The sequence below is a fragment of the Phyllostomus discolor genome, chromosome 4 (assembly GCF_004126475.2).
Source record: "Phyllostomus discolor isolate MPI-MPIP mPhyDis1 chromosome 4, mPhyDis1.pri.v3, whole genome shotgun sequence".
In the NCBI taxonomy this organism is placed as follows: Eukaryota; Metazoa; Chordata; class Mammalia; order Chiroptera; family Phyllostomidae; genus Phyllostomus; species Phyllostomus discolor.
This window is the reverse complement of record NC_040906.2, coordinates 181,244,459-181,268,225: the sequence shown is the minus strand read 5'-3', so window position 1 is coordinate 181,268,225 and position 23,767 is coordinate 181,244,459. Positions and strand designations below refer to the sequence as shown.

Genomic DNA, 23,767 nt, shown 5'->3' with positions numbered 1-23,767 from the left:
TTGGAGCTTAGGGTTCAAATAAATTTAAAATCTGTCAAGTATTACAGATTTCTTTATGTAGTAACATGAAAAAATAATTAAATGATATATAAACAAATTAAAAGTATTGTAAAAGAATGTTACTACCAGGAAAAAAGCTGTTTTCCAACTGATAATCTTATCCATCTTTTCCATTTTTAATTTTTTATAATGATTTGCACATTGATCTGGTACCACCCAAAGTGGGGGCGAGGTGGCAGAACTGGACTGGTCTAGTCGGGCAGTCAGGCCTCGGATGAGCCTTGCCTCCTTTGCTTTTGGAATCCTCCAGTCAGGTAGTCCTGAGTCCTTTCCTCTGACCACATTCCTGCCTGCTGTGTTGCTAACTGGAGCCTTATCCTGCAGTTTATATGGTCTGGTGCTTTTTTTTTTTTTTTTTTTTATGAGAACCCAACTTTATGTAATCCATTTTCAAAGCACTGTATTTATGTTCTGGTACATCAAATTTTTTATTAGATCCTCATTACTATTTTAGGTTCTTGAAATTCTTTTACTTTCCATCCAATTTCTTCTTTATTTATGTCAGCCTATCAGAATCTCTTCTGTGCTAATGCTTGTTGACTTTTCCACTTTGTCTGTGACCCATCTCCTCCCCTCCCAACGAAAGCCATACTTACATACCACCTAACCAAACCTCCTGAGAGCATCCATCTGTTAGCTTTGTTTACTATCATAGGCTCTAAATACCAGGTTCTATCTTGCCTTATTTGACAGCATAACTAGCCTCTGCCAGACTGCATTTCACCCTCTATTTATCCCGTCTCTAGTGAAATATCTAATTCTTTCTGCTCTGGTCTTCCTAATGTCAAGCAAACTGCAATTACAAAAGCCTCCATCATAGCACCTGTGAAATCCTTGTTGGGTAGAGTTTTTCCGTCAATGGTTTCTATAAATTCACTCATCCACTGTGTGCCAGGAGCTGAGCTGGATACTTGGAATAGAAGTCCACATAAGGCGATTTAGTATGTGCCCCCAAGTGGTTAATTGCAAGGGAGGTAAAACATGGTTAAAAAATTGACCTTGTTAAAGTCAATGCCAGGATTTTGAGCCTTGTTATTCAGAAATGAAGAGCAGTAAATGTGATGCTAACCAAAATGATATTTAAACCTTTACTCTGGATCATCAAATGCTGGCAGTGGGGCAGCACAAGCAATGGTGTCTGAGATCTTGGGAAGTCTGTTCACTAGAGAATTAGTAAAATATTGGTTCTGGGGAATTTCTCCTGAAGCTTTAAGGAGACATTTTAGATCAAAAAATAAGGAATTGGCCCTGGCTGGCGTAGCTCAGTGGATTGAGCGTGGGCTGCAAACCAAAGCATTGCATGTTCAACTCCCAGTCAGGGCACATGCCTGGGTTGCATGCAGGCCATGGCCCCCAGCAACCACACATTGATGTTTCTCTCTCTCTCTCTCTCTTTCTCTCTCTCTTTCCCTCTCTTTCCCCCTCCCTTCCCTCTCTAAAAATAAATAAATAAAATCTTTAAAAAATGAGGAAGTGTAAATTGTATAAACTTTATGTGATATCACTAAGAAGGTGTACAGGCTGAAACTATAGTTGGATTCACAGAGAGTTCAATTACTAGTAGTTGAAAATTCATAGCAGGCTGTTATAGGTAATTTTGGGTTGAGCTTCAACATTTTTAAGCATTACATCGAGAAAAGTATCTACAAAATGTATAATATCACTTTTTGAGCTAATGTCAAAATCTTTGTATATTTTCTTACTGTTTTACAAAGCAAAGAGAAATTGTATGATGAGATGTCATTATTTGGTTTCACAGAAACTAAGAATGACTATATTCCAGGTTTAATAACATTAGATTGTAGTCTAGCAAAATCATTTTTGGTTTTTTAATATAAGGAAATCATATTTTGCATATTGAGTGAACATTCATAATGCCAGTATATTAATTTTAACTTAATCATAGAAATATTTTAAAATGTAATTAAAAGAAATGGGGACTAAATGAAGTATGGGTAGAGTGAATAAACTCTTCAGGTGACTTTGGAGTATTTTAAATCACTAGAGTACTGAGCTCAAATAATATTTAGATCTAGCTAGAATTAAGTACCATTACGTAATTAGACAACCAGAAGGATGAAAAAGCACAGGCCCATTTCATGTAATCAGTCAAATCAGTTCCAATTTGATTTCTCTTTCCTTATTTTCTGCCCTTTATTTAATTTGTATTGCTATATAAGGAAGTAGCAGGGGAAAAAGAACAGTTCAAAATAAGTGGAAGAATAGGTTGGGGTACAGCTTGCTCAGACAAATTCAACAATGAAGGGAAAATATATTATTTTAAAAGTGAATGTAACTACTTTGAGTTTAAGCCCATCTCAAGTTCGATGAGATTTCTCCCCCAGAATAGATTTTACTTTTTCTTCCTTCACTTCCCTCCAACATCAGCAGTTTGCTTTGCCCCTGGAAGATTTGAAGAGATGAGCTATTTTTGTGTGAAATGTCTTAATTTGCAATATATAACTATGGCAATTTAATAGAATTAGTTAAGATGGAACGTGTGCATGTATGAGTTTATCTATATACTTTTTATCTGCATATGTATATTTCAGCAGAACACGCAAATGTACATCATAAAGATACAAATTCTAAATTGAAAGTGAATGGAAAAAAATACTAGGTTTGTTTAATGTGGAACATGTCAGCTATCATCTTTTTTCTCTCGAAGGACTATCATGTATTTCCAGTATTTTTTAATGTGGGGTGGGGAGAGTCTATGGGGACTAAATAGTAATGGAAAAAAACACAATGAAAATAAATTATACCAAAATAAATTATACCAAAATAAAATAAAATTAACAAGTGCTCCTCCATGGACCACTCAGAGAGCATGTATCTTTTTAATAGTGTGTCTAAGAACTTACAAACCCAACTTGGAAGAGAAAGAGAGCATGATGCAGTACAGGTGATTTCAAATAACATAGACTTCTGCTTTAGTTACTAATCCAAATCTGAAATTCTGACATTAATATAATTTTTACACTATTTCTAAGGGAAAGAAGATGGATATTGACCTACCAATTTTTTTTGCAATATTTTAATAGGAAATGGGAATTTGAATAATTAAGGAGAAAAATATTTGATTTATAAAACTCCTTTCTTAACCATAGGAAGGTTTTCTGTTTGTAGGGATAACACAGTTTATATATATTAAATTAGAATTTTACACCAGGTTCTAAGCTAGTATAAAATTTAATTTTTAATTGTCATGGAGGCAGATTCCATCTCTCTTTCTCTCTCTTTGTGTGTGTGTGTCCCTCCCCTCTCTCTTTCTATTCCTTTTTATAGAAGTTTACTAAAGGAAATATTCTATTTCTGCTGGAGATCCACTCAGTAGCAACTGTTTTTCCCTGCATTGAATGAGCGTATTTTCCTGGAGGCTCAGAGTCAGAATGCAGCTCTACACACAGCTTATTTATAAGCAGTGTATTTGTGACCACAATGCATTGTCTGATAATTTGCAGGAATTTTGAAACACAATTTTTAAAATTGGTTAATAATATATTAACAAATATGTTAATATATGTTAGATATATTGTTAATACATGTAATATAATAAATGTGTCAATAAAGTCAGCTTCCTTGGGTATACATTTCCTAAAAATGTTTGCCTAAAGAATCCCTTACCAAGGAAGAATATTATTAATATACCAATTTCATAAATTAATAAAAATACATTACCAGTGCTCAGGCAGATCTTTATTTTAAAGTTGCATTTTTTTTCTTTCCTCTGTAAAATAATAGCTGTTATAGAAAAGTTTAAGACATTTAGGAAAGGTATTGAAAGTTTTAGCTAGATTGGAGCTTTAATAGGCCAAATGCCATCTGTTTCTATGATTTGCAACACTTTATTATTAACAACTCTAGAAGAAGGAGGCAGCTCTATTTTGGTGGTGAGGACAGATTTCTGTCCATCTGTGCCCGTATTGCAGCATGTCACTTGTGCTTTAGATCTGCATAGCTGCGAGCCAAAGTTGATGCCAGGGCAAGGTCAAGAGGTGGGGACTGCCTGTCAGCACGTTCTGTCTCTAACATTGTGACAACTGTGAACCGGTGCTTTCAGCTCCGCCCCAAGGCGGCCATTCTGTTGGGCCTTGGAGCTAGCTGGACCTTCGATGCTACCATTTCAAAGGAAAATATTAACTTTAAGCATTTAAAAATACCAGACAAGAAACTTAAATCTATTATGTGTCTCTGGTTAATGTCAGGTTCCTTATTAGGGTGGCTCATTTCTCAACAGTTAAACATGAGTCTAGTTCTTTGCTGATGTTTTTAACTTTCTTGTTTCAGTTTTGTGATAATTACACTGGGATTGGAATCCATGTGAAATTTTATTTTATTGCAAAATAGCTGAAAACAAGAACACAGGGTGTTAATAAGACTGACCTTAAAGTTTTTTAAATGTTTCCTGTTACTGTTAAATGATTGTTTCTTCTTTTGAGAAATCCTAATATCTAGAACCTCTAAATGTGTGCTTTATTTTCTTTTTCCAAAAAGTGCTTATCAGATCGTTGTGGAGGAGTTGCATCCACACCGAACCAAGCGAGAAGCCGGAGCAATGGAATGCTACCAGGTTCCTGTCACATACCAAAGTGCCATGAGTGGGGGTGCACCCTACTACTTTGCTGCTGAGCTACCCCCGGGGAATCTTCCTGAGCCTGCTCCATTCACCGTGGGTGACAATAGGACCTATCAGGGTTTTTGGAACCCCCCTTTGGCTCCACGCAAAGGATACAACATCTATTTCCAAGCAATGAGCAGTGTAGAGAAGGTAAGCTTTCTCCAGGATTTGCTTTTTCACTGCCCTGAGGAAATGCTACAGCCAAGTGTTGCAAATACTCAGTAGCATTTGTCAGTTAAACAAAGGGGGGAAATTTGGTGTGTGCGGGGGGAGGCTGTCGTGCCCAGGTTTGAGTCTGGCTCCATGTGTTACCTTGCACAGGATTCCTGTCTCCTAGTAACTGCTTCTACTTGAACCTTCTTCAGGAAAGCCCGCATGGGCAATTGTGAGCAAAGTGATTTGAAAAGGTGGGTGTGCTGCTGACACTCGAGCCCCAGTAAATACGGGGAATTGTTCTGCCTTTGCTCAGTAGTGGCACACTTCAGAAGATTAAATTTACTGCAGGATAAACAGAAAGCGTGCTCCACAGCAGGCTAATAAACCCTTATAAACTTTCAGGGGGTACAAGCCAAATAGTAAATAACAAGTAACAATCCTCTGATTACACGAGGACGCCTGTGGTATATCTGACAGGACCCAAACAGAAGGCTGCCTGGAGACCCTGAGTGCGGTGCTGTTCGAGTCTGTTTTCCATTTCCCTGCTTGCCCCTCCTTTTCCCATTTTGGACACAGTTGTTTTTGAGGACTGCCGCTGGTCCCAAATGAATATTGGAAAGGAAAACACAACAGGGAGTTAGAAACAACCAGTGGTTCCTTATGTGGGGAAATAACCTGGCCTTTCATGCTTCGTGCTGTTCTCTGTGAAGGATTTTCTTTCCTACAACTTACTTATTTTTTTTCTTCAGAGAGAGATAGGAAAAAAAAAGTTGAGAAGAGAAAATGTCCACAATTCAAAATCCAATAGGAGGAGGATATTTTTGTTGACTTGTAACTGGGTAATTGAGTCCCTGAAGTGAGTACTTGATATCTAGTTGCACTGGTCATGTTAGGTCTTGGAATAGCTTAAGTGGAAGACACAGCAATCCGTTTACATTTCTTCAGGGACCATGGGAACTTAGAGTATTGACCAGTTGCTTTTGATGAAAACTTTATTTTTCTCCTTACCCTAAATGGTTGGCTTGCAGAATATGGCAGAGAAAAATGCCATAGCATCTTCTAAAATGTACCCCAAAGCCAGAGACCGCTCATGGTTGCAAATGCTCTCGTCATTTTCTAGTATATTTCCTCATAAGAGGGAGTCTTTAAGGGCAAGCCAGCTGCCCACTCCCGACCTACACAACGTTCTCTACCACTGGCTCCTCAAAAAAGAGAGGACTATGGAAGTTAATATTCCATTCTGGACATGAAGGTTACATCGTGGTAGAAAGCATACTTCTGTGTTTGGATATTCATTTTTACAGAGATGAAAGATTGCAAATTAACTTTTGTCATTTGGTATATGGTGTGAGAAGAGTACTAATAAATGCATGTTACTTATATAGGATTTTCTCTGGCATTCTTTAAAAGCATCCTTATGAATTTTATCTTCTAATTGTTACTGTGTCTCCATGTGGTATAAGCAAAGTACAGAGTAGCAACAATATATCTCACAGTTATCCTGGCAAAGAGTTTTAAAATTGACATGGTCCCTACCAGCGGAGTCTGGTAATCCCGATAGAGTTAACAGCAATTGCTTTTAGGAAATCAAAATCCCCCTGGGGCTTTATGGGAAAGTGAAATAATCTCTTACAGTTTATTATGAAGGCCTTAGGTCACAATTAAGGGATAGAATTGCATACTTTCATTTTTAATTACTGTTTCTCCCTCAGTGCTTTATTTTGCTTAATTTAAAAATAACACATGCTTAAGAGAAAATGATAAACTCTTGGTTTATCAATATATAGAACTACTCCCGATGAAATTATAACTGCATCTTAAAAACAAATAGCCTCTGTTTTGTTCACTGGCTTTAGCATCTTTATCAACCACTTATAAGTTTAAAGGCATAAACTGAAAGAAATAAGTCTAAGAGTTGTACCCATAAAAGTGTGTTCCCCTCCTAGTGCCACCCCACAGCATTTTTTAAAAGGAAGAGAAAAGGAAAAGATAAAAAATAGAATCTGTAATAACTTGCCCTTTCCTATTTCTACTATTTCCTCAACCCCTTCTGTCTAGCAAGAGGGGGAAAATCATCACCAAGAAAGATTTATCCCCAAACAGCTAAATTAAAAAGAAAAAAAAAGGATAAATTATGTTGCAACTATGATGTAATTTTTTGAAGATCTTTCTAACTGCTGTCATGTAGCTCTTTAGTCATGCCAGGCTCTGAGTGAGAGCATGTAGCGCTTGGCTTTAGTCCAAGCGTACAGCCACAAGGAGAAAATGAAGTTTCTGTTGGGGTCCAATTTGTATTAGCTTTGCAAACACTTTTTTTTTCCTGATTGTTCATAAAGTACAAAAATGCAAATAGAATGCCATTATACTTGTCCCAGACAGAATAGCCTGTTTCATTACAAGATGAGAAAGAACACCTAAATCTTGAGAAAAATGTTCAAATTTTTTTTAAGTTCTTATTTTACATTTAAAAATAAAAGATATCTGAGAATACATATAAAAACATTAAAAGCTTCCTTAATACTGCAATTTGATTCTTTAAACCTATTTTATAGTCCCAAATTGATATTCAAAGTAGTTATAGTTTATGAAATAGGAAACATGTATACACTGACAATTTTCTTTCACTTTTACTCCATCAGGAAACTAAAACACAGTGTGTTCGAATTGCTACAAAAGGTAAGAGGTTTGCTTTTTATTTTTTTTTTTCAAATTTCATTCTCCTGCTTTCTAAAATGAAAGAGCTTTGTTCCCTGCTTCCAGGATAATTACATGTGACACTTCTATTACAGAGTGTTTGTAGTAGGGCCCAGTTAAACTGCCAGTCAAGTCCTCTGACTCACTTGGGTGTCTTCAACACATAGTGGGGTGCTAGTTTCCATCCTCTAGGAATTGACTGGAGCAATCTTGTTATGAGAGTAGGAAGGATTTAGAAGCCCTTAGAAGGGCTTATTTCTGCCATTAAGTATCAGAAAGGTCTTGTGTTGCTGATCAACCAATGTATTGGGAAAAGCTCAGCAACATCAGTTCAAATTCACAAGGTGGTTGTTTAAAAACCTCTGTTACTTTCTGTGGTAGACAAAGGTTAAAAGAACCGAGCTAGTCCATGCCTATGGAAGAGCGTAGGTGTGGAGACTCGTCTTCATCAGCAGTGCAGTTTCATTGAAGATGCTTTACTTTCTTTTTAACCTAATTTTTTAAATCCAGCTGATGCCAAGAAATTAGATCTGTGATGGCCAGTGGCCAGGGCAGTTCCTGCTGACATTTCACAGCATAGTTGTGTTGCCTGACTTCTTTAGGAGAAAATATTTTCATCTTTGGATGAGTATTTAGAGTCCAGAGTGGGAGAAAATCTCCAGAATTTACTCTGTTTATAATCCTTCAGTTAAGACTTATATGATCGTGCCAACAAGGGAGGGTGAGGGATTGGTGGACTTTAATAGGAGGAACAAGAGAAAGCTGTCTGCATGCAGTCGTGGGGCTCTGTGGAGGGTTGGCGCTCTGGATGGTTTTCTGCCAGAATTAGTATTTAGACATTCATGAGCAGGAGCTGATTCCGTTGGGGTGAAAATGAATGGCCATATTCTGTGTGTGCTGGCGTCACTCCTTCCACCGTTTCTCTCGTCCATCATCTCTCTGCTCGGTTGAGCATTTGCGTTGTACCCTTGTTTGTGAAGACAGTAAAGACTTTTTTTCTTGACTCATGAGAAGTAATAAAAAAGCTTCACAGAAGAGAAAAAAATACACTTTTTGATTCCAATACCAAGATTCTTCATGATATTGAAAAAGCAAATCCTTAATGGAGGGAAAGAGAAAATACACACAGAGGCATCTGATATATAAGAATTTATTTTATTCTACAAACAGCTTACAGATCAAGAGTTAGAGTGGAAATTTTTAGAAGATAATGGAAGAAAGTAATTACGTATGTATCATCTATGTTTTTCCAGATTTAAAATAAAGCCAGAAATGTAAAAGGGCCTTGCATCAGCCTCCAAAGAGTTTTTTAGATATGGTCATGTTGTATTTCTATAACTGAGAAGAGATATCTATAAATTATTCTAAAATTTAAGGTTTTTGTATTTGGTTATTTAAGTATTTGCATTTACACAGCTATTTGTTGTTTTATCCCTCCCTTAATACAAATAATATTATAATGAAAAATATCCTATGTGATTTAGACTGCAGGAGAAGTAAGATTATGGAAATTAAACGTACCATGTGGCACATAGCATTTGCCAGAAACTCAGAGGTAGTAAGGAAGAGTCCATTTGTAGTAGTTCCTTCTTTATTTAATAGTTTATTCCTGTTTTACTTCTGGATCTCAGGTTGACCGTGTGGTTTAGTGAGGAAGAGAAGCGGACTCTGGCCCTGGACTATCTGGTTCATATTCTGACTTTGCACCTTACTATCGTTTAGTATTTGCAACATATTTAACTCTTCACTCCCAAAATATAAATAGTGGAGTATTTGATCCTCTTTATCATTGTGAGGATTAAAATAGTTTTTATATATGAAATACTTGAATAATCCCCTATATTGTGACTATTACATGAAATAACTACTAATTTTTCATTGTAATCATTTTGTACCTCCAGAGGACATAGTTTGTATTACATAGTTATGAAGGGAATGTTCATGAAAACAAAACTAAATTTTTACGGGGGGAAAGTAAATGTTTAGTGTTTTAATCCAGATCTAACATAATTCCTTCTCTGACCGTTTAGCTTCTTTCCACACTTATTAGGGTAAAATCAACTTATTGTCTGACTTCATTTGTACCTAACACCATACAAGTATGGTCATCTTTGGTATACAAATTTTCAATATGAAAATTAAAAGGTTTCCTACAGGGTATTTTGAAGACACACTTAATTGACAAAATGACATAACCATACTGACTGGACAGAGACATGAAGGAACCTTTGGGCAAGGAATGGCTAAGTATTATACAGATGTAAGCACACATAAGAATTCATTAAACTGTTTGTTTAAAATGTGTGTACTGTATTGGTTTAGGGCACTGAATTTTCTGTGGAATGTGAAAGTATTTAAAATTCAAGAACAACTAGCATGATCATTTTGAAAAATTTGTGAAATGTGAGACTTGTTCTACAAAATTTCCAATGCAATAGATTGTTGCCTTCTTGGAGCTCATACCTGATGGTACTAAGGCATAAAGAGGGTGGTGACATTGGCCTGACTGTTAATAGAGAGAGCAAATAATCAGCATCACAATATCTGCATAAAGAGTGATGTGAATATATACTATGGGGCAAGAGAAAGGGTGTTTTGGGAGTTATGGTCATTGTAGTTGAGATCAAAGGTTGTGCTGTCTGATTCACATTTAGGTAAGAAGTCATGGAAAAGATACACATCCAAATGGAGTGGAAGGGTTTGTCTAAATTATATTGGATGTCATGAACACTATTCCCTTTATAAAATAGCATATCCAAAACCAGACTTGTTACAAACATATGAAAAGGAATTTAGTCACCTGTGTCTCTGGGAAGCAAAAAGGAAAATAAGTATCAGGAAAGGTTTCAGTGGTACATTAAGAAAACTGGTCATCACTGGAAAGTCACTTGTACAGTGTGGTAGGAGCACCGTGCAGCCTGATGCTTTAGGCCGTTGATGTCGGTGTGCTCTCTATCTTTTTACATAACATGTACAACAGTGCTCTTAATCAGGATACACACAAACAATTTTTTGTAAATAAGCAGCTAAGGGCCTTTTGAGAAAGGTGTACTGCAACTGCTTTCTTAAGGAAATTATTTCAATGAGTAATAGCTTTATGTTTAGATTTAACATACTGATCATGCAAATATTATATAAATTATAATAAAATTTATTTCAAGGTTTTCAAAAGTATTCTATGGAAATATGCTTTATCAGTATTAAACTAATGAGAGATGTATGCCAATTAAAGTTTTATCTCGTTCAATAGTATTTAGCATACCATCTCATTTTAAATTTTCTGTCATTTATGAAACCATGTACTCATTGACATAAAATTATTCTTAACATAAAGCAAACATTGATAAGAAATTAAGATATTGGATAAATCCCTAGAATAAGACTAAAAAACAAAACCAATAATACAAGATATTGACAAGATTATAATCTGTTTATATAAGTAGCTTATTACATTATGAAACTATTTTGGTTATGTCCAATATCCCCCTCTTATGAATTTCTGGATTTTTTAGAAGAAAACCACTTACTTAAAATTTAATTCAAAAGAGGTTTTTATATTGTTCAAATCTATCTATTAAAAAATGTCTGACATGTTTATTGTTAAAAGCCATGAACTTGATAAAACAGAAAAATGTGTCATATATGCAAATTTACTTGAACATAGCATTTAAGGTGAAAGGGAGGGTTTTTTAAGTTAATGAATTGTGGCTATATTCTATTATTATGACAAACACTTAAGTTTTTAAGTGAAAAATGGATTTTATCCCAAAAGCCCATTTGTAAATAACCATTCTTTGACTCTCCCAATTTCTTTTGCACAGAACAGTGAATGCATAGAACAAAGCCTTTGCTTCTATGGAACTTAAATTTCACTAGAGGGAAACAGACGAGAAACAAATAAATACGTGATAATCAGATGGAGGGTACATTTTTGGGGAGAGAAATAAAACAGTAAGGGGGCTACAGAATGCTGGGGCATGTGTCTGGGGCATCACGATTTTATGTAAGATAATCAGACTCGCTGGTCAGGTGAAGGAAATGAGGGAGAAAACATGTGACAAAAGAATGTTCAAGGCAGAGGGAACGCTTGCAAAGACCTTGAGGAGGCTGTGTGCTTCGCTGCTAAGGAAGGTAGGCTCAGACCCGGGGGTGAATCAGATTGGCCTTGGCAATTCTCAAACTTTAACTTGAGTCAGAGTCAAATAAAGGCCTTATTAAAACAGGTTATTTGGTCTCAGCTTCAGAGTTTCTAAGTCAGTGGGCCTAGGGAGGGGCCCAAGAATGGCATTTCTAGCAAGTTTGCTGCTGCTCCAGCTGGTGCTACTCAGGTAACCAACCACACTTGGAGAGCTGCGATGTAAACAGCTCCCACGCACTGATGCCGATGCCTGGTTTAGGGTTGTATCTGTAACCCAATTCTGGCCACAGAGATCTAAGAATATCTCTTCTGTCTGATCTTCTAAGAAATAGTGTTTTTTTCTTTCCAATTCATAAAAGGAGAGATGGCAAGAATAATCTCCAACTCATCCTTCTTATCAGGGGCATTATTTTGTGAGGGTTTGTGATTTAGAAGTTCAGGGCCAAATTAGGTAAAAAGAGGAGAAAATCAAAGAAAACAATTAGCCTATTATGAGCTGAGCTACTCACTGCTGGAACTTCTTAACCCCAGATATATATTTGCTGAAATTAACATTCTTGTTGTGAAGACCACTACTAGTGAGTAATGTATAACCTATAGCAAATGATGTCTGAACTGATGTTAGATTTTTACCCCTCTTAGGAAAAAAAAAATATCACATAACAGTTGCAAGTAAGCAATTAAAGTTCATATAACCTAATCGTTACCAGTGGCCTTTTAAAAACAGGCAATCTCCTGTTAGATATCAGCCTTGCACACCAGGAATACATTTGCTGCCTTGGCTTAGATCCTTGAGTAGGATTTATCCTCACCAGGCTCCAAGAGAGCTGGAAAAGAGCACCCTAGACAGTTCCCATAGTAGCCATGGAAACAAGGACATTCCAAACTCTAGCAGGGGTGTCCAACCTGCGGCCCACAGGCCCAGGATGGCTGTGAACATGGCCCAATACAAAATCATAAATTTACTTAAAACATTAGTTTTTTTGTGATTACGTGTTATATTGTATTTCACGTGTGGCCCAAGACAACTCTTCTTCCAGTGTGGCCCAGAGACATCAAAAGGTCAGACACCTCTGCAAGTCATGCATATCTGCATTCATCCATTCATTTAATATCACTTTATTCATTCTTTTGATATTTTTGATATATTTCTTTATTCTTTCTTCCCTTCTTTGCTGCCTATTCCTTAATTACTAGATAACTGGTTTATTTTTAAAAAATAGGTTTTTTATCATCTTAATTTTGTCTCATGTTGTTTTGTTGAATCTTTCATCGTCATTTTTTCTGAGTGCTGAGAAGGATAAAAGTATCTTTTTGAGTGATCGGTCATGCAAAAATAACAAACACGGGAAGAAAACACTCTGTCAAGAAGTTACATTAGAATCATGGAAGCTCCCCTTGGTTGCACCGTGTGTGCAGAAGCTACTTGACTGAATTCATTTTCATCGGATTTACCACAGATGAACTTGAACTTGATACAACCCAATCATCAGCTCTTAAAGCACACTCTTGTCTTTTACCCCTTTCAGAACTTAAAACTGCAGTGGAGGATGGTTTGGAAACAGGAGTGAAGTCTACTAACATGCTTTATATTTTGCTAGCAACATTTTGAAGGAAATAGTAAAACATCAAACATAAATTTTCAGACACTTACATACCTTTTTTTTAAGCTGATGGAAATTATGGTCAACTGTTATAGTTTATTCTGGCTATTAAGAAATCTTGGGCCAGGTTGTGGCTTTTCTTGGTCCCTAGGATGAAATTAGCTTTGAGGAAGCTGCCAGCTCTCTGAAAAATTTTAATCAGTGAGAATAACTTTGTGTTTTTCCTCTGAACCCTAAATGCTCCTGTGTGTACTCATACTCCTTTCTTCTGCAAGGCAAGTAGCCCATGTCCTAGTTTTCAAAAATTAATTTAATTTGGAGTTTCTTTCTCTTTTTATTTTTATTTTGTGAACTGAGGAAAATGAAAGCATGTCTAAGTGAAACAGGTACAATTTTAATAAAACTTAAATCAGTGGCTCATGGCTTGAAACTCTTCTCTGTTAAGCACCAGTGTTTCCTGTGGCTCTGTCAAAGATCTTATCATTGTAAATTTTTATGTTAATATAAAGAAAGGATTTTCTCCATTATACTATATTATGCTAAAAAATAAAGAGCTAGTTAATATTTTAACTTCTTTGCACAACTAACATATCCCTTTACCTTTGTGAAACTCCGGTAGACTAAAAACATAGTATTTCTACATTGGATTCAAAAGCTAATGACTGTATAAATTGTTTATTGTTCAAAATTTTCATAAGCTGAAGAACTATCTGGATACACTGTCAGGTTTATAAGGGTAGGGGTGACAATCTGCTTATATTTTTTGTCCGTGTCTGATATTTAATATAAATGCAGTCAGTCTCTTTGGAATGGATGAACGAATGAAAGACTATTGCTGTGCAGAATTATTCTCCTTTTAAAACATGGAATGTATATACATTTTCCCCAGTCTTTATTTTATTTACATAATTTAGAAATAATTTGAAGTGTTTGCTTTCTTTTTAATCTTTACAGAAAGTGAAAAAAATGACTGATTAAAAATGTTGCCTCTTAGTATTCCTATTAACTTTTGCTTACCTTCCATTTAAATTGTGCTATACTCTTAGAATTTTTTTTAGATGTAGAAAGAAAAGCTTTGCCTGAGTTATTAATTTATTATTTCTTATATTAATTTCCACCTTTTCTTTTCATGAGGAGTATAGGTGTAAAAAATTGATACAATTTTACTGTCCCCCTGATTGGGTACAGAGTGTGTATGTGTGTGTTATTTGTAATCAAGTCAGCTGACTCCTGGAGACTTGAATGAGTTATGTCCACAATGTCCTGTCCTCAACAGCCCTGTTGAGAGATTATTTACATTTCTATAAATAGAGATCAAATGACATAGCTCTTCACCTTGAGAAGCTTATTGAGCAATTCATGATATATATAAAGACCTGAGGAAAACTAAAGTCTAAAAACAAATACAGTAAAAGTTTTGCATGTAATATAAGTATATATACTACCTAACTACTAATGTAATGTGGAGTGTTCAAAAATGGCAAAACTACTGATGGGAAATTTCTGGCCAGTAATGGATTCTAATCTCTGTTTAAAGAAGCCAATTGAATTGTATTTACTTATTATGTTTATTTATTTATTTAGCAATGATATATTACAAAGATATTACCAGTTCATTTTGCAGACATTTTAGAGATTGAGGATTTACTTTTATAATAAACTGTTTTTCAAATTGAGAACAATGCTTACATACACAAATCTTTATGTATAGAATATTAACAGATGCCTTTCCTAAGAGATTCCATTATTTCTGAAAAGATATAAAACTAAGTCTTCTACCTCTGCTTTTACATATATTGATCAATTTTCACATTAATTACTAAATTAAATGACAATATCATTTTATTACATGTATTGATAAAGTGAAATCTATTAAAATACATAGGTTCCTAAATTCTGTAGCTACTACTCATAACCCATGATTTCAAATCCACCACTGAACAGCTCTTATGTTTTCACCAGTTGGCTTTACAATAAGTAATGGAAATGGTATTGGTAATAAGTGCATTTGATCATATAAATTTATATTAATAAAATACTTATATTTTACTCAGTATTTCTTTAGCAATATGATATGTGCTAAAATTTTAGTGACCTTGCTTTAAGTCATTCCCTCATTTGGTTGATGAGAAAACTGATGTTCACTGATAACTTGATTTTTCCAAAGTAGAATAGACTACTGAAAGTATAGAATCAGAAACCAATCCCAGTACTTTTTTCAATATACTACACTCATTCCACTTTGCCTGTCTAGAATCATTAATGTGAATACTAATATGTGTTCAATTTCCATTTTCATGTCAACCAAGGCACTATGGTTACCAGAAGTCCACTATAGTAATTATTTCTCTGGTGCAATTAAAGGCCAATCCTGAAATTTTATTTGGTAGTTAGTATATACTGATAACATCAAACTGAGGGTGGCAGTTGTTTCTCAGAGAGAATTTTATAAAGTTTCATTCAAATAATATCAATAGCAAAGTCTAAACTATTGCTTTATTTTTAGGAAATTGCCTTAAGGGACTAATGAGAATTAAATAACTCCTCTACTCATACATCATTTCATAGACATTTATGAACAAGGGTCAGAAATAGCATGCCCTTACAGAGCAAAGATGGTAAATTCTCGGTGATGTTTATCTCTTTTCAAAATCACTTTTTTAAAGCTGTCAGTCAACACGGAGCCTATTCATATTTCTAGGCAATAATATAGGATTAATAGATAATGGTAGGCTTAATAATACTTCCCTAACCCCACCCCCACCGCGATGTCCGAGTTCTAATATTCAGACTCTATAGCTGTTACTTTATATGGCAAAAAATACTTCTCAACTACTTTAAAGATCTTGACATAGGGTAATTATCCTGGATTATACAGATGGACTCAGTGAGAGTTCGTATAAGTGGTATGTGGAAGGCTCGAGTGAGAGAATGGGTGTGAGGACAGAAGTCGGGATCGGCGTGATGATGCGCTTTGCAGAAAGGTACAGAGATCAGGAGCCAAGGAAGGCAGGTGGTCTCAGGAAGCAGGAAAAGACAAGTGGTTTTTTCCCTTGAGTCTCTAGAAGGAACACAAGTCTGCAAACATTTTAATTTTAGTCCTATAAGATTCATTTAGGATTTTCGACGTCTAGAACTTGAAGATAATAAATTTGCATTGATTTAACTCACTAATACATGATAACTTGTTATAGCTTAAAAATAACTAATCTAGGTTTTATTAGTTACTGAAAGTGGGGTCCAACTCTAACAAATACCTAAAAATATGGAAGTAACTTTGGAATTGGGCAGTGGAGAGATCAAAGAAGTAATGGCACATGGAGCATGATACAAAAACCTAAATTACCTTTAACAGACTCTTAGTAGAAATATGAATTTTAAAGTCTCTATTAGTAAGGGCTCAGAAAAAATGAGGAACATGTTTTTAGAAAAATAGAGGAAAGGGGTTTGCTGTGACATATTTAGCTGAGTTGCATCCTGCAGGTATGTGGGAAACAAAATTTATAAATGATGAACTTAAATATTTAAGTGAACGGGTTTCCAAGCAGTGTTGAAGGTGCAGCCTTTTTAAAAACATGCACACTCACAAATTACATATTACATATTCACATACACACATGTGTGTTATTTGTTGATATCATTAACTTTATATACTGAAAGTACAGAGCCCCTATTTTAATCCTTTGATTTTGAAGAAAGCAAATGCTAAACTAAAAAAATAAACGTAAAGTATTTTTGTTCTTAGCAATTAAAAACATCTTTAGAGTGAATCTGCACATCAAAATATTGGATTAGTTTTATTGCAGTGTTATGGTATCATGAGCTCTGCCTCTCATATTTCTATATTTATTCTGTTCTAGGGATAAAATATTAAAATCAAGTTTGACCTCCTTGAAACATATTCACTGAGTGTTATAGAGCATTGGTTTATAATTATTGCTCCATAATAGGTGAAGTATCCTTTATCCCCTATTCATTAGTGTCTGACATTTTGCATTCTTTTCAGTTTTTAATGAAACGTGGATTACTTTAACGATTATCTCTATGATTGAATAAGTGGCATTAAAGTAGAAAGTTAATTGAATCTTTCTTGAATGCACAGTGATCACTATTGAAAGAAGATTATAAATTACATACTTTAGAATTTTTTCAATATGTTTAAAACTTTTAGATTAGTATTCATTATTTAGATTACAAAGTATTTATGCGATCAATTTTATCAAGTAAATTATGTATTTCCTATTGTATTTATAAAAATCTTGGAAAAATTCTAGTTCACTTTAAAATAAAAATTTCTCAGATTTTGTGAAAATGAAATACATAAAACACCATATAGTTCAGTCTGTTTTTACTTTAAAGACCGAAAGTGAATGTTATCACCCAACATCTAAATAGTTCTCGATTTTTCACATCCTGTTTTTGACACAGATCTCAACCTAGTTTCAAAATTTGGAATCTTGTTCACTTCTGATATTTTTACTCTTTTAAGAACTCCTGCTGAATTTACTGGGAAAGAAATTACTATTTCCACTTCATGGTTTAAGGAAATGTAGAAATTAACATTTGTAAATATGATAGTGGAGGGGAAAATGTGATCTTTGCCACATTTTCTATATCCCTAGTAATAGCAGAACATTCACAGTTTGTGTATTGATGACCCTTAAGTAAATGTACAAATTGTTCTTTTAAAACAATGCTGCTCTTCCTGATAGATGTTTGTATGTGCAGGTGTGTCTTCCATATTGTAAATTCAGAAAGATGATGTTTTAATTACCGGCTGCTGCTGTTATTTACAAATAACACCTGGCTTTGCATCTGCTCTTTGCCTGCTGTTTTTTCCCAGATGAAAATTAAACTGGGCTATGTTTTTGAGGTAGGGTTTCACTGTATTAGTAAGACTTTCTTCTACTTACTCTGATAACCTTCATCTTAGGTCTGATTTTATAAAAAGCTGACTGGTATTGGCCGATTACTATTTTTCTGACAAGGGTAGCTACTAGGAGAGATAGTTGAACTAAATGTGGTTTATTGTTCATGGCCTAACCATATACTAACACTACAGCAAATAAGAACATTTTTAGAGAGACAAGGAAGAATGAAAAATGTCTAATAAGAGTATGTAACTAACACTTGTTGTTTGTTGATTTATTGATGATGGCCATTCTGACAGGTGTGAGAGAATATCTCACTGTGGTTTTAGTTTGCATTTTTTTGATGTTTAGTGATGTTGAACATCTTTTCATGTCTTTTGGCTGTCTGTATGTCCTCTTTGCAGATGTGTCAATTAGGTCATTTGTCCACCTTTTAATTGGATTGTTTGTTTTTTTTGGTGTGAAGTTTTATAAGTTCTTTATAAATTTTGGATATTAACCACTTGTCAGATATATCAGCAAATATGTTCTCCCATTCCATAGGTTGTCTTTTAATTTTGTTGATGGTTTCCTTTGCCATGCAAATTTTTTTTAGTTTGATGTAGTCCCATTTGTTTACTTTTTTCTTTTCTTTCCCTTGCCTGAGGAGATACAGCAGATAAAATATTGCTAAGAGAAATGTCCAAGATTTTACTGCCTAGGTTTCTTCCAGGATTTTTATGGTTTCAACTCTAACATTTAGGTCTCTAGTCCATTTTGAGTTTTAAAAAAACTGTCAAGACATTTCTCAGAGACAAATGACTCTTCATTATATGAAAAAATATTCAACCTTACTCATAATAAGAGGAATATAAATTAAAACTAAAATGAGATACAAAGGACCCGTGCACATGGACAACAACAGTGTGATGATTATGGAGGTGAAGAGGGTGTAAGGGGGATAATTGGTAATTGGAGCAATACCAAATAAAAAGCTTTTGAAATATGCCTTAAAAATCATTAAAAAAGAGTATATAGCTAAGACATCACCTCCTGTAATTTGGGCTTTTCTCAAGGTTTTCCTACCAAATCATTTCTCAGAACTACATTGTTGGTTGCTGATTTTTTAAACATAAATTTCACATCATCATGGTGAAGGGCAGTCATCTCTTGAATATATCTCCATGCCTTGCTCAGTTTCCCTACATCTAACTATTCTGTCAGCTGCTTAACATTGGGAGGCTGGTCATCCACTGAGAATGTATTAATTGCCTGCTTATACTCTGTCAGGCATTAAGCCAGATTTTGAGCTCCAAGGAAGACAGCTGTGGAATGGAGGGTGTAACACCTGTATGCAGTTACCATGCAGAGCAGTTTTGAAGTGAAAATAGTCATTGGCCAGCTTCCGGTCAAGATGGGAACATAGCTAGACACTGCTCACCTCCTCGCACAACCATATCAAACTTACAACTAAATTATAGAGCAACCATCAGACTGCAGAAATTGAGTGGAATGGAATCTGACAACTATGGAATTTAAGAAACCACATCCATCCGGACTGAGGGGTTGGAGACAGGGAATAGGGCTGGTCTCACAGGAGAAAGGAGTCCCAGCCCCACACCAGGCCCCCCAGCCCAGGATTCCATTGCCAGGAAGATACATCCCCACAACTTCTGTGTGCAAAAGCCAGTATGGATTGAGTTGGGAGAAACTTCTGGAATCCCAAGCAGTTCCTTTCAAGGAACCCACACATAACTCAGACTCACTCCCTTTGAGCTCCAGCACCAGGGTAGCAGCTTTAAAGGCACAGTGGCATACAGGAGGGATCTGAAGTGTCTAAAATCAAGGCAAAAGCTGGGAGACAGCTTTCTCCCAGACAGAAAATCAGCCAGACCCACAGAGCCAGCAGGAGGTTGCCATATCTAAGACTCCATCAATCTGGCTCACACTGTTTGCTCCGCCCTGGAGATTCCCCTGAGGCTCTGTCTCACCCAATTTGCAGCTGTTATCAGTAGCTTTGCCATATGAGTGCTTGGTTTTGGCTCATATTCACAACTTCCTAAATACTTTCAAACAACAGCAGCTGGCCTCAGTGAACCCCAAGCCAAATATCTCTTGCTAAGTGGCTCCAGGCATGACACTAACAGAAGCCAGCCTAAATTCACAGCTTGGCTTAGCCTGGAAATCTCCAAGCCCAGCATAGTAGCAGCCATCTCAGATTGCTCTATAGCTCAGGTAGGATGGTCCTGAGCAAAACACAGGTGTGGATTAACTTTGGCTTGTACCACCCAGGAAACCCCAGAGCCTATGCACCCAGTGGACAGGTATAAACCATATTGGAGCACCATGACCCTACCCTTGCACAGTTGATCCTCCATGGATGGTGGAGGTTGGTGTTAAGTCACAGCCAATCCTTGCAACTGACTGGCCTGGGTAAATCCCTCCCATTGAGCTGCCAACAGCTACCAAAGCTCAACTATAAGAGGAGGATGTACTCAGCCCACACAAAAGGGTGCAACTCCAGTACCTGACTTGGCTGATAGGGGAGGCTGTGCCATTGGACCCTACAGGACACCTACTGCTTTAGGCCATACTACCAAGACAGGGAGTCATAGCAGCTCTACATAATACATGGAAACATACAGATGGAGGCTACCAAAATGAACAAAGAAACATGGCCCAAAGGAAAGAACAGTTCAAAACTCCAGGAAAAGACCTAAACAAAATGGAGATAAGCAATCTATCAGATGCAGAGTTCAAAACACTGGTTATTAGGATGCTCAAGGAACGTAGTAAGAACTTCAACAGCTTTTTAAAAAGACCCAGTCAAAAGTAAAGGATTCACTAATTGAAATAAAGAGCAATTTGCAAGGAAACAATAATAGAGTGAATGAAGCTGAGAATCAAATCAATGATTTGGAACAGAGAAACAAAAAACAATCAGAACAAGAAAAAAAAAGAATCCAAAAAAAATGAGGATAGTATAAGCAGTCTCTGGAACAACTTCAAGAGGTACAAAATTCGCATCATAGGGGTGCCAGAAGAAGAGAAAGGGCAAAAAATTAGAAATCTATTTGAAAAAATAATAAAAGAAAACTTCTCTAATTTGGTGAAGGAAATAAATATACAAGTCAAAGAAACACAGAGAGTCCCAAGGAGATGGACTCAAAGAGGCCCACTCCAAGACACATTATAATTTAAAAGGCCAAAGTTTAAAAATAAAGACAGAATCTTAAAAGCAGCAAGAGAAAAGCAGTTATTTATCTACAGGGGCATTCCCATAAGACTGTCAGCTGATTTCTCAAAAGAAACTTTTCAGACTAGAAGGGATTGACAAGAAATATTCAAAGTCATAAAAAGCAGGGAACTACAGCCAAGACTGCTCTATCCAGCAAAGCTATCATTTCGAGTCAAAAGAGAGGTGAAGAGCTTCCCAGACAAGAAAAAACTAAAGGAGTTAATCATCACCAAGCCATTATTATATGAAATGTTAAAGGGACTTACTTAAGAAAAAGAAGATCAATACTATGAACAATAAAATGGCAATAAATACATATCTATCAGCAATTGAATCTAAAAAACAAACTAAGCAAACAACAAGAACAGAGAGAATCATGGATATGGGGAGTGTTTTGATGGCTGCCAAATGAGACGGATGTGTGAGGGAATGGGTGAAAAGGTAAGGGGATTAAGTACAAATGTATAGTTAAAGAATAGCCATAGGGATGCAAAGTACAGTCTAGGAAATGGAGTAGCCAAAGAACTTATACACATGACCCATGGACATGAACAATAAAGGGGGATTGCCTGAGGGAATGTGGAGGCTGGGTGGAGGGAGGCAAAGGGGGAAAATTGGGACAACTATAATAGCATGATCAATAAAATAACATTTTAAAAAATTGTCATTGGACACATTCATCTAAATCATGAGATATCACACTCTGAATGGAGATTCCCAACTCTGTCAAGATCTATTCTTGTCGATAGAATGCTACTCTGTTCATTCTGGTAGAATATTGAAAGTCTATGTTATAGGTTTATTATAATTTAGGATTTGGTAATAACTTCCATTAAACAAATATAGCCTTGTCTAAAAACTACGTAGGCTTTGGATTCATTTTATAAAACATCAATCTTACATGTTATAGATACAAAAATTTTTATAATTACCCAACCTGGTGAGGAACTCTTTCCCAACTTTGTGATTATGGAGACATACCTTTACTTTTATTGCCAGAAAATGTACAGATTTTTAAAGTTGCCATCATCCTAAAATAGTGGCCTGAAGCTTGCTTTTTTTTTCTCTAACTTAAAATGTCTTGAATATATTTTCAAATTAGAAGACACAGATATTCCATGATGTATGAATGTATGTATGTTTAATCCTTCTTCTATTGATGGACACTTACATTGTTCACATGTCTTGCAATTACATGCAATGGAATAAACATCCTTGGCTAAGATGCTAATTGTCTGTTATAGAATAAATTCCTAAAATCAGTATTTCTAGATCATATGTTGTTTATATATTTTAAAATAATTAAAGTCAAATTACACTCATAAAGAATTATACAGATTTATGTTTCACACAATATACTCGAATGCTTGGTTATCCATTCTGTTATTCTACTAATTGATACCAGTCTTTGCAGGATTTTGCTTGCCTAACAGGCAGAAAAATGGTTAGCATTTTATGTTTTGTTGTTAAATTATTTGCATAATGATACCTCTGGTTTTGTTTTATAACTGTTTTATAAAGACTGAAGAGATGACCACATGAGTAGTTAACTGTTCAGTTTATGTGGTACATTTTGTTTCAAGTTGATGAATCAAAAAAGTTAACAAACATTCAAGCTCTTTTATTGAAGGCTGCCTCTTAGGGAAAGCCTAGAAATACTTTAATTTGCTTTGGAATATCTTTAAGTACATAGTGGTTGTTTCACATTTCCTGAGCTGCAAGCAATTCTAAATCATCTTGGTTTATGATATATATGCGGTTATCAATCACCGGAAGTCTCTGATTTCAGAATTTTTCAGACTTTCTCATATTGAGTAGGGCAACATTCCCTCCCAGATGCTGTGAAAACTGTACTTTTTATTCATTAAAAACAAAAGCGTCAAAAAATAATCAAAGCAGAAGGAAGCATGAGTAGGCAGAGGAGTAAGCTGGGATTCATTAGGTAAGCCAGGTGGCAGGAGCAAATGTGGAGAGTGATTTTTATTTCACTGCTAAGAGAACTTTTTTTAAAAATGCAGTTTAAAGAAGCTATTTGAAAACTTCACATAATGCTCTATAGAACAAGCTGAAATTGTCACACCAATCATAGAAAATACATACTAATTCATATATACAAACTAATATTTCAAATTTCTCCTGAAAAAAACAAGTTATATATTTTTTAAGATGTATAACCAAGTTGAAAAAAATTAGAAAAATATGTACTGCACCAGTTAAGCTCAGTCTGACTTCTGTTTACCAGATGTTTTGATAGAAGTCTTTTTTGTGTTCAGTATTATGTCTGTGAAACGTTGCTGTGAAATGTCTAAACTATATATTTTGTTTATTGATAAAGAACAAATAAGTTTGAGAATCATTGCTAAAACCACATGGAATTTTTTCTTAATTTTTATTTATTTATGTGTT

The 23,767-nt window shown here is 35.4% G+C and overlaps 1 protein-coding gene across 8 annotated transcripts in view; it reads left to right on the top strand.

Annotated features, from left to right (window-relative positions):
• The window catches only part of PTPRK (protein tyrosine phosphatase receptor type K), a 490,478-nt gene that overhangs the window by 393,027 nt on the left and 73,684 nt on the right, over positions 1-23,767 (top strand). For all 8 annotated transcript variants that reach the window (XM_036024680.1, XM_028510317.2, XM_036024685.1 and 5 more), the window contains exons 12-13: positions 4,558-4,831; positions 7,477-7,513. In XM_036024680.1, coding sequence (XP_035880573.1) covers positions 4,558-4,831; positions 7,477-7,513 — 311 coding nt within the window. The remainder of the gene's footprint in view (positions 1-4,557; positions 4,832-7,476; positions 7,514-23,767) is intronic.